This window comes from Oncorhynchus nerka, linkage group LG8 (assembly GCF_034236695.1).
Source record: "Oncorhynchus nerka isolate Pitt River linkage group LG8, Oner_Uvic_2.0, whole genome shotgun sequence".
NCBI classification, from domain to species: Eukaryota; Metazoa; Chordata; class Actinopteri; order Salmoniformes; family Salmonidae; genus Oncorhynchus; species Oncorhynchus nerka.
Genome location: NC_088403.1, coordinates 20,278,911 through 20,289,962, shown reverse-complemented (window position 1 = coordinate 20,289,962; position 11,052 = coordinate 20,278,911). Strand labels below are relative to the sequence as shown.

General features: G+C 49.9%; 1 protein-coding gene across 1 annotated transcript; it reads left to right on the top strand.

Moving 5' to 3' along the window:
* Positions 1 to 411: 411 nt before the first annotated feature.
* LOC115117486 (leucine-rich repeat-containing protein 4-like) lies at positions 412 to 3,876 on the top strand. Its single transcript, XM_029645957.2, has one exon. It carries the CDS (start codon positions 454 to 456, stop codon positions 3,307 to 3,309), a length of 2,856 nt encoding a protein of 951 aa, XP_029501817.2. The 5' UTR covers positions 412 to 453; the 3' UTR covers positions 3,310 to 3,876.
* The last annotated feature ends 7,176 nt before the right edge of the window (positions 3,877 to 11,052 follow it).

Here is an 11,052-nt window from a genome sequence, read left to right as displayed (position 1 = left end):
GTTCGCTTGTGTGGAATTATAAAAAAGGGGCCATTTTGGCAAAGAATCTTCACTTCAGAGCAGAAAGAAAAGTCTTTATTTTTCTGCTCCTTGGATATATACCTGATTTAAACACTGTGATTGACAAACAATCTCGTAAGGACCTGTATAAAAAAAAAAGCTTGAGGTAGGTGTCTAGCATTTCCAACCCTATTTCAATCATCTCCATCTCCTATTCTAGAATTTTTTTCTCTGTCTCTGAAACATTTAAGAGCAGTTGCCCTCCCCCCTCCAGTAGTGTCCATGGAAAAGAGAGCCAGAGTCTTGCTTAATCCGGGGTAGGGCCAGCCCTCTCCTCCCTCCCCTCTTTATACCCCACCCCCCCTCCCACTTTCGACCACCAACCCATTCAACCAACCGACCCTCCCCCAACCCTCTCCCCCGGACGATGCTGAATTATGAGCGTGCCACATCATGAGTCTCCTGGGGCGGGTAGCTGTGCGTCGAGCCACCCTGCTCTGTGTTGTGTTCCTGATGGCGCGAGCGTGGAGCAGCGCCTCTCTGGCTATGGCGGGGGCGGCAGCGCCAGGCCCTCAGGGCTGCCCACCGCAGTGCTCGTGTAGTAGCCAGCTGAGCAAAGTGGTGTGCACTCGGCGCGGCCTCACTCGCGTGCCCCCGGGCATCCCCGCCAACACGCGCCACCTCAACCTGATGGAGAATGCCATTGGAGAGGTGCAGGCCGACACCTTCCGACACCTGCACCACCTTGAGGTTCTGCAGCTGGGCCGCAACGCCATCCGGCAGATCGAGGTGGGCGCCTTCAATGGCCTCACCAGCTTAAACACGCTGGAGCTATTTGACAACCGGCTAACTGGGGTGCCCAGTGGTGCCTTTGAGTACCTGTCCAAGCTCAGGGAACTATGGCTGAGGAATAACCCCATCGAGAGCATCCCTTCGTATGCCTTCAACAGAGTGCCCTCACTCATGCGTTTGGACTTGGGCGAGCTGCGCAAGCTGGATTTCATCTCCGATGGCGCCTTTGAGGGCCTGCACAACCTCAAGTACCTCAACCTGGGCATGTGCAACATCCGGGGGGAGATGCCCAATCTGAGCCCCCTGCTGGGCCTGGAGGAGCTGGAGATCTCGGAGAACCTCTTCTCCGAAATCAAGCCAGGCTCCTTCCGGGGCCTGCGCTCACTCAAGAAACTGTGGGTGATGAATTCACAGATTGGGGTGATCGAGCGCAATGCCTTTGACGACCTGAGCTCACTGGTGGAGCTCAACCTAGCCCACAACAACCTGAGCGCCCTGCCGCACGACCTGTTCTCCCCCCTCAGGTACCTGGTGGAGCTGCACCTCCACCACAACCCCTGGAACTGTGGCTGTGAAGCCCTGTGGCTGGCGCGATGGCTGCGAGAGTACATCCCTACCAATTCTACCTGCTGTGGCCGATGCCACGCGCCGGCCCACATGCGGGGCCGCCAGCTGGTGGAGTTGGACCGGGGGGAGACCGGCGTGCTGCAGTGCTCTGCCCCCTTCATAGGCGACGCGCCAAGAGACTTGAATATTTCGGCAGAGCGCGTAGCAGAGCTCCGTTGCCGGACTGCACCAATGTCCTCGGTTCGGTGGCTGCTGCCCAATGGGACCGTCCTGACGCACGCCTCGGCCCACCAGCGGATCGCCGTGCTCAACGATGGCACACTCAACTTCTCCAATGTCCTTGCGGCTGACACAGGCACCTACACCTGCATGGTGTCCAACGCGGCCGGCAACTCAAACGCCTCGGCCTACCTCAATGTGAGCGCGGCTGAACTCAACACGTCCAACCTCAGCTACTTCACCACGGTGACCGTGGAAGTGCCGGGACCCACCACGGAGATGCCCAAGCCCACAACGAGCGCTCCTAACACTGGTAGGGGGGCTGGAGGAGAAGCAGGGGGAGGTGCGGTGGGCGCTGGCACCACCACCACCGCCTCGCCCTCCCTCTTTCAGCCCGTCTTCATCTCTACTCCCACCGTTCTGCTCCAGAACACCGAGGGCCAGCCAGGCGCCCGACCGTCCGCCGTTCCTGCCTCCAAGTCTGCCACGGTCAAGCCACCCGACACAGTCCCCAGCCTGGACGAGATGATGAAAACCACCAAGATCATCATCGGCTGCTTCGTAGCAGTCACGCTGCTGGCCGCCGTCATGCTCATCGCCTTCTACAAGCTGAGGAAGCGCCACCAGCAGCGGAGCACGGTGGCAGCCGCCCGTACGGTAGAAATCATCCAAGTGGACGAGGAGGACCTGCCGCCGCCTGCTTCTGCTGCCAACGAGATCCGAGACCACACGCTGCCCGAGATCCGAGACCATACGCTGCCCGAGATACGAGACCACAACAGCATCCAAAAACTGGATTATATCAGCCACAAAACAGACTATGGCTTCCCCAAACCCAAAGCCGACTACAAGGGGGACTACACAATCCACATGCCCAAACCAGACTACATTATACACAAGCCCAAGGCTGAGTACACCACCTATAAACCAACCGTGGACTACACTACCCACAAATCTACAGTGGAATATAGCACCCACAAATCTACACCAGATTTTAGCCTTCATAGACCAAAGGCTGACTATAGCCCGTTCAGACCTGAATATAGCACTCACAAGCAGCCTAAAGCGGACTATAGCCCCTTCAAACCTGACTACAGTACTCACCCGAGAACACCTAAAGCAGATTATAGCCCATTCAAACCGGATTATAGCAGTAGTACTCACCCGAGAACACCTAAAGCAGATTATAGCCCCTTCAAACCGGATTATGGCACTCATCCAAAACCCAAACCGGACTATAGCCCATTCAAACCTGACTACAGCACTCACCCACGACCTAAACCAGACTACAGCCCTTACAAACCTGACTACAGCACTCAGTCCAAATCCAAACCGGAGTACATTACACACAAATCCAAACCGGAGTACAGTACACACAAATCCAAACCCGACAACAGTCAATACAAACCCAAATCAGAACACACCCCCAAGGCCGCGCCGGACTACATCGTCTTCAAATCAGGCTACAACAGCCCCCACAAACAGGATTATGGCAACCAGAAACCCAAAATGGATTCCAGTCCCCACAAAGCAGACCATCACAAGGTGGACTACCGCACCCTCAAGCCCAAATACAACACGTACAAGCCAGCAGGACATGGGGCTAAATGGACAGAGAACAACATTGGGAACTCTCTCCCTCGAACCTTGCCCAGCGCCATCACAAACCTCCCTGAGCCCTTTGTCATAAAAACTCACACCAAGGAGAAGGTTCAGGAGACTCAGATTTAAAGCCCCCCACACAACCCCCCTCCCCAGCCACGTCCAAATCCCCATAGCCACCCCTCTCTTCTCATAACTACATGCAATAGAATGCACAACGGGGGAAAAGACAGGAACTTTCTTTTTTTGTACAGAGTGCAAAACTTAAAAAGACTGAACATTTCTTGTTGTACATGCTTATAAATAAATCTATATATGAAACTATTGAAAGTACCATGGACTGGTGATAGAGAAGCATATTATATAAAAAATAAATACATTGAAACTATTTTCTAACTTGTAACTTCTATTTAAAAAGACGAGTTGTTTAACATACGATCTTGACTTTGAGAAATGAGGGTAGACTTGTTCAAATAAAGAGGCATTCTGTGTGATTTTTAAACCAATGCTACAGAGAATGCAGTGAAAAGAGAAAAAACATTTATACTGAGAAGACTTTCTTTAAGAAAAAAAACATTCAAAAAAAGGTCAGTGTTGGATCTTTACAGGTTTATCTTGTAAAAGCACCATGAATTTGTATTGTGCCAAATGTTACAAATGCAATAAAAATGATTTTTGGAGAGAGAGAAAAGCAAACAGAGAGAGATGACGTTTTGTTCTCCTGGCGTACTGTTGCGAACAGCCAAACACTTCAGACACTGCAGTAAGACTCTGCAGCTATACTTTAACCCTGCGTGTGCTAGGTGACTCACACAGAATCAATCACAGTACAGAAGTGCCTGCTGCTGTTTTTAATAACACTGGATATGCCCGTGTGTCGAGGCAGGTGGGGGGGGGAAGCTATGTTTAGTACGCATAACATTAGTTAATGACATGGTACTTAATCAAGGTGTGGCCCATTTCAAAGCGGGTACTAGATTTGTCCCGTTTTCATGAAGTTCTCCAAATGCATGGAACCCACGAGAAAATCTTTTAAAGGACCTCTATTTAAACAGGGCTATTTGAAGTGATATGTATGAGACTGCTCTGCTGTCATGTCAATGAATGATTGCATGTGTGATATGATATGAAGATGTAAGGTGTGATATGGTATGAAGATGTAAGGTGTGATATGGTATGAAGATGTAAGGTGTGATATGGTATGAAGATGTAAGGTGTGATATGGTATGAAGATGTAAGGTGTGATATGGTATGAAGATGTAAGGTGTGATATGGTATGAAGATGTAAGGTGTGATATGATATGAAGATATAAGGTGTGATATGGTATGAAGATGTAAGGTGTGATATGATATGAAGATGTAAGGTGTGATATGATATGAAGATATAAGGTGTGATATGATATGAAGATGTAAGGTGTGATATGATATGAAGATGTAAGGTGTGATATGATATGAAGATGTAAGGTGTGATATGATATGAAGATGTAAGGTGTGATATGGTGTGAAGATATAAGGTGTGATATGATATGAAGATGTAAGGTGTGATATGGTGTGAAGATGTAAGGTGTGATATGGTGTGCTAAGTTGAGGGGGTTGTCTTCTATGTGCTTGACTTCGAGTGGTCAGAGGTGTTTTTCACTACCAGACTTGTAGATGTACGAGACAGACCCTGGTGATGTGAGCACACACACTTTCCTCTTGGCCCCCAAAACATCTCCTCATTTCTCTTTTCATTGCATTCCCCCAGCTGTTGTGGCTTCATCAGTCAGCGACGGTTTTATGAGGACAAATGCTGTGGGTCTCGCCGTTAACTGTGCATTCTTCATCTTCAACAATCTCCTTCTCCATCTTAACATAGCCGTAGCTTAGCTCCCCCCTAGCCCTAACCTGGAGAGATGACATGTACACCAGGTCGTTAGCGTCTGTGGACGGCTCAAACTGGCTAACAGCGTGCGTTTTTTTCATAGAGCCGGTTGTTTTGACTATCGGTGTGACACATACAGAACAGAGGCCTCTCTTTCTTTACCAAGACGCACGCTGGCTTTCAGCGGGACGCCGGAGCATTAACAACCGGGCGACAGGGCCCCCGGCGCCACAGCTCATTAAAATGCAAGAAAAGAGAAAAAAAAAAGATCAGACAAAAACGGAACAAAAACAAATTGGGGGCATCTTATTAAGCAGTAAAAGGGAGTATTAATAGGAGCTGGTATCGACGACGAGGGCATATTGTTCACTGTGTCTGAGTGATTAAACTCTGATTGGTCTATAATTTACACAGCCTGGACGGACACACACCTCGTGATTAAAACTCTTCCCACAAAAATAAAAAAATACTGGTGGCGAGGTAGTGTCACAGCAGCCTGGTCACCGGCCAAGCCCCAGCAGCCATTAGCAGTCACACACTGTCCCCTCTGTCAACGGTTTACGTAACCGAGGCGGTAATGGGAGGACGGTGCAAGATTGTCTCGGAGGGATCCGACTATTTCCTCTCTACTCCTATTTATTCGTGATCGAGAGAGAGGAGAGGAGAGAGAGAAGAGAGAGGAGAAAGAAAGGGAGGGAGGGAAAGGGGGAGTGGCTGATATACTCATCTCTGCGCTGCACCATGCAGTAAGAGCATACGAGAGCAGAGATAGCAGAGAGAGAGAGAGCAGAGATAGCAGAGTTAGAGAGAGACAGAGCAGAGATAGCAGAGAGAGACAGAGCAGAGATAGCAGAGAGAGATAGCAGAGAGAGAGACAGAGCAGAGATAGCAGAGAGAGAAAGAGAGAGAGCAGCGATAGCAGAGACAGAGCAGAGATAGCCGAGAGGCAGAGAGAGACAGAGCAGAGATAGCCGAGAGGCAGAGAGAGACAGAGCAGAGATAGCAGAGAGACAGAGCAGAGATAGCAGAGAGAGAGAGAGCTGAGGCAGAGCAGAGATAGCAGAGAGACAGAGCAGAGTTAGCAGAGAGAGAGATAGCTGAGACAGAGCAGAGAGAGAGACAGAGCAGAGATAGCAGAGAGAGAGAGAGCAGAGAGAGACAGAGCAGAGATAGCAGAGAGAGAGAGAGAGCCGAGGCAGAGCATAGATAGCAGAGAGAGATAACGGCAGAGACAGAGCAGAGATAGCAGAGAGAGACAGAGGCAGAGCAGAGATAGCAGAGAGAGAGAGACAGAGATAGCAGAGAGAGAGAGACAGAGATAGCAGAGAGAGAGACGGAGATAGCAAAGAGACAGAGCAGAGATAGCAGAGAGAGAGAGACAGAGATAGCAGAGACAGAGATAGCAGAGAGACAGAGACAGAGCAGAGATAGCAGAGAGAGAGACAGACAGAGCAGAGAGAGAGAGAGAGCGCTGAGGCAGAGCAGAAATAGCAGAGAGAGCTGAGGCAGCTTTTGATGTGTTTAACCTGCAGTCAGGGCCCGTCAGAGTGATGTGTGTATGTGGGGGTGGTGGTTCTGGGAATTTAGAGAGAGAGATGGAGGGGAGAGAGGGGGGCTTAGAGAGAGGGGCCCTCTCCAATCCAAAGAGACAGATTAGGAGGGGGTTTGATACATACACACGCAAACTGATTAATATATCCTTCACACACACAAAGTTAAAATATCCCTGCCTCTCTCACACACTCAGACACATAGCCCACACAGATGCACACAACCATATGCACACTGCCACTGAGCTGATAAGCAGACTAAAAATCTCTCTTAAACCCAAATACTTAGAGAACCTGAATCGCACACACTGTCACTGATGCAAACATATCGCTGGCACACAAACAGTAACACACCCGTACACATACACAGCTCACAAACAAACAATCCCAGCCAGTTCACCTCACACAAAGCCATACATGTTGTGCCCATGCATGACCATGTACCATCGACCCTTGAAGCCCCCCCCCAACTACCTATTGGGTTAAATACAGGCTTCTGCAGTGCACTTTAGGCCAACGCTGGTCACTTAAGCAAGGATCAGACATGATCAATTCAAAACGCGTCTCCCCCTATCTCTTTCTCTCGCTCCCTCTCCCCCTCTCTCAGTAACTCACGGCCTTAAGGGACTGTGTCAACGTGCAGGGCTGGCTAAGGGACAGCATCTGACGGGCACTGTGGTGTGTCAACGTGCAGGGCTGGCTAAGGGACAGCATCTGACGGCACTGTGGTGTGTCAACGTGCAGGGCTGGCTAAGGGACAGCATCTGACGGGCACTGTGGTGTGTCAACGTGCAGGGCTGGCTAAGGGACAGCATCTGACGGCACTGTGGTGTGTCAACGTGCAGGGCTGGCTAAGGGACAGCATCTGACGGGCACTGTGGTGTGTCAACGTGCAGGGCTGGCTAAGGGACAGCATCTGACGGGCACTGTGGTGTGTCAACGTGCAGGGCTGGCTAAGGGACAGCATCTGACGGGCACTGTGGTGTGTCAACGTGCAGGGCTGGCTAAGGGACAGCATCTGACGGGCACTGTGGTGTGTCAACGTGCAGGGCTGGCTAAGGGACAGCATCTGACGGGGCACTGTGGTGTGTCAACGTGCAGGGCTGGCTAAGGGACAGCATCTGAGGGGCACTGTGGTGTGTCAACGTGCAGGGCTGGCTAAGGGACAGCATCTGACGGCACTGTGGTGTGTCAACGTGCAGGGCTGGCTAAGGGACAGCATCTGAGGGGCACTGTGGTGTGTCAACGTGCAGGGCTGGCTAAGGGACAGCATCTGACGGCACTGTGGTGTGTCAACGTGCAGGGCTGGCTAAGGGACAGCATCTGAGGGGCACTGTGGTGTGTCAACGTGCAGGGCTGGCTAAGGGACAGCATCTGACGGCACTGTGGTGTGTCAACGTGCAGGGCTGGCTAAGGGACAGCATCTGACGGCACTGTGGTGTGTCAACGTGCAGGGCTGGCTAAGGGACAGCATCTGAGGGGCACTGTGGTGTGTCAACATGCAGGGCTGGCTAAGGGACAGCATCTGACGGCACTGTGGTGTGTCAACGTGCAGGGCTGGCTAAGGGACAGCATCTGACGGGCACTGTGGTGTGTCAACGTGCAGGGCTGGCTAAGGGACAGCATCTGAGGGCACTGTGGTGTGTCAAATCAAAATGTCTTTGTCACATGCTTGGTAAACAGGTGTAGACTGACAGTGAAATGTGTGCGTTTGCTTTGTTGCATATGTGAGCATGCATATGCATGTGCCTGTGCGTGTCTGTGTCTGTGCCCCTGTGTGCATATGCATGTGCCTGTGCGTGTCTGTGTATGTGCCCCTGTGTGCATATGCATGTGCCTGTGCGTGTCTGTGTATGTGCCCCTGTGTGCATATGCATGTGCCTGTGCGTGTCTGTGTATGTGCCCCTGTGTGCATATGCATGTGCCTGTGCGTGTCTGTGTATGTGCCCCTGTGTGCATATGCATGTGCCTGTGCGTGTCTGTGTATGTGCCCCTGTGTGCATATGCATGTGCCTGTGCGTGTCTGTGTATGTGCCCCTGTGTGCATATGCATGTGCCTGTGCGTGTCTGTGTATGTGCCCCTGTGTGCATATGCATGTGCCTGTGCGTGTCTGTGTATGTGCCCCTGTGTGCGTATGCATGTGGGTGTGTGTGTCAGCAGTGATTTGTGCTGTGGTTGCTTCATGGGTGGGGACAGCGGGGGGAGCTGTGGCGACATGGGGGGCTTGGAAAACAAGCGTAGCCGCTTCATCCAGTCCATTTCATCTCCATCGAGAGCCAGAATTTGTCATTGTTTCTCCGGTGTGATGGTTAGAGCAGGAAATTGGTTTGACAATGTGATAGTGTGTGAGAGCCACAATGTAGCATTCCTAATTGTCACTGGAGTGTGCTGAATGCAAGAGACAGTAGAGAGAGAGAGTAGAGAGAGAGAGTAGAGAGAGAGAGACAGTAGAGAGAGAGAGAGAGACAGTAGAGAGAGAGAGAGAGACAGTAGAAAGAGAGAGCGAGAGAGAGAGACCGAAGGAAAAATAAAGTAGAGAGGAGAGAGAGAAATGAACAGTTTATCACAGCAGGAAAATAATCCTGCAACAACAGACAATTATTATGTGTTGATTTTTAAAAAAAAAGGCAAATCAAGTCTGACATTTTAAGGTGGAAATTACAGGAAAATTCTCTGCAACAACAAAGTGATCAAATAAAGATAGCACATACACTATATACACAAAAGTATGTGGACAGGCCTTCAAATTCGTGGACTCTGGAGCAGTGGAAATGCGTTGTCTGGAGTGAATCTCGCTTCACCACCTGGCAGTCCAACGAACTAATCTGGGTTTGGCCGATGCCAAACCGATGCTACCTGACCGAATGCAGTGCCAACTGTAAAGTTTGGTGGAGGAGGAATAATGGTCTGGGGCTGTTTTTCATTGGTCGGGCTAGGCCCCTTAGTTCCAGTGAAGGAAAATCTTAACGCTACAGCATACAATGACATTCTAGACAATTCTGTGCTTCTAAATTTGTGGCAACAGTTTGGGGAAGGTCCTTTCCTGTTTCAGAATGACAGTGCACAAAGTGAGGTCCATACAGAAATTTTGTCAGTTTCTCGAGATCGGTGTGGAAGAACTTGACTGGCCTGCACAGAGCCCTGACCTCAAGCCCATCGAACACCTTTGAGGTGAATTGGAACACCGACTGCGAGCCAGGCCTAATCACCCAACATCAGTGGCCAATATCACTAATGCTCTTGTGGCTGAATTGAAGCAAGTCCCTGCAGCATACAGTACGTATGATGGTGCTGTGCTGGTCTGTGGAGTTTTGTACTGTTTCTGTGTGCTCTACCTATGATATACCACATCATCCAATGCTGTGCTATGCTGCAGTGAGCTAACAAAGCACAGTTGTGTAGCTGGAGACAGTAGGTGTCTGTCCTGTGCTTTCTGTACTGAATGATATATCTCTGCTATACCACACCAATCTATACTGGAGTGGTTCTGTACTGAATGATATATCTCTGCTATACCACACCCATCTATACTGGAGTGGTTCTGTACTGAATTATATCTTTGCTATACCACACCAATCTATACTGGAGTGGTTCTGTACTGAATGATATATCTCTGCTATACCACACCAATCTATACTGGAGTGGTTCTGTACTGAATTATATATCTCTGCTATACCACACCAATCTATACTGGAGTGGTTCTGTACTGAATGATATATCTCTGCTATACCACACCAATCTATACTGGAGTGGTTCTGTACTGAATTATATATCTCTGCTATACCACACCAATCTATACTGGAGTGGTTCTGTACTGAATTATATATCTCTGCTATACCACACCAATCTATACTGGAGTGGTTCTGTACTGAATTATATCTCTGCTATACCACACCAATCTATACTGGAGTGGTTCTGTACTGAATTATATCTCTGCTATACCACACCAATCTATACTGGAGTGGTTCTGTACTGAATTATATCTCTGCTATACCACACCAATCTATACTGGAGTGGTTCTGTACTGAATTATATATCTCTGCTATACCACACCAATCTATACTGGAGTGGTTCTGTACTGAATTATATCTCTGCTATACCACACCAATCTATACTGGAGTGGTTCTGTACTGAATTATATCTCTGCTATACCACACCAATCTATACTGGAGTGGTTCTGTACTGAGCTAACGTGGTCCCACTAGTTAGCTAGTAGTTGGGGGGTGTCAGGCAGGCCGTGTCCAGGGCGACACAAACACCAGTCCTCCTCTGTCGGAAGGAAGCAGCTCTCGCTCTACTCCGTGCGCTTCATTAGCAATCACTGAGGAAGCCATTTGGAAGGAGACGAGCATGTAGCATGCAGCGTGTCCGCCACAGCTCACAGGACCCTGACGGATGGAGAGGGAGGAAGAGAGAGAGGGGAGGGAGGGAGGGAGAAGCAGAAAGCTTGGTGGGGA

Excerpts from the sequence above, each read along its gene's own strand:
- LOC115117486 (XM_029645957.2), top strand. The coding sequence starts at position 454 with ATGAGTCTCCTGGGGCGGGTAGCTGTGCGTCGAGCCACCCTGCTCTGT.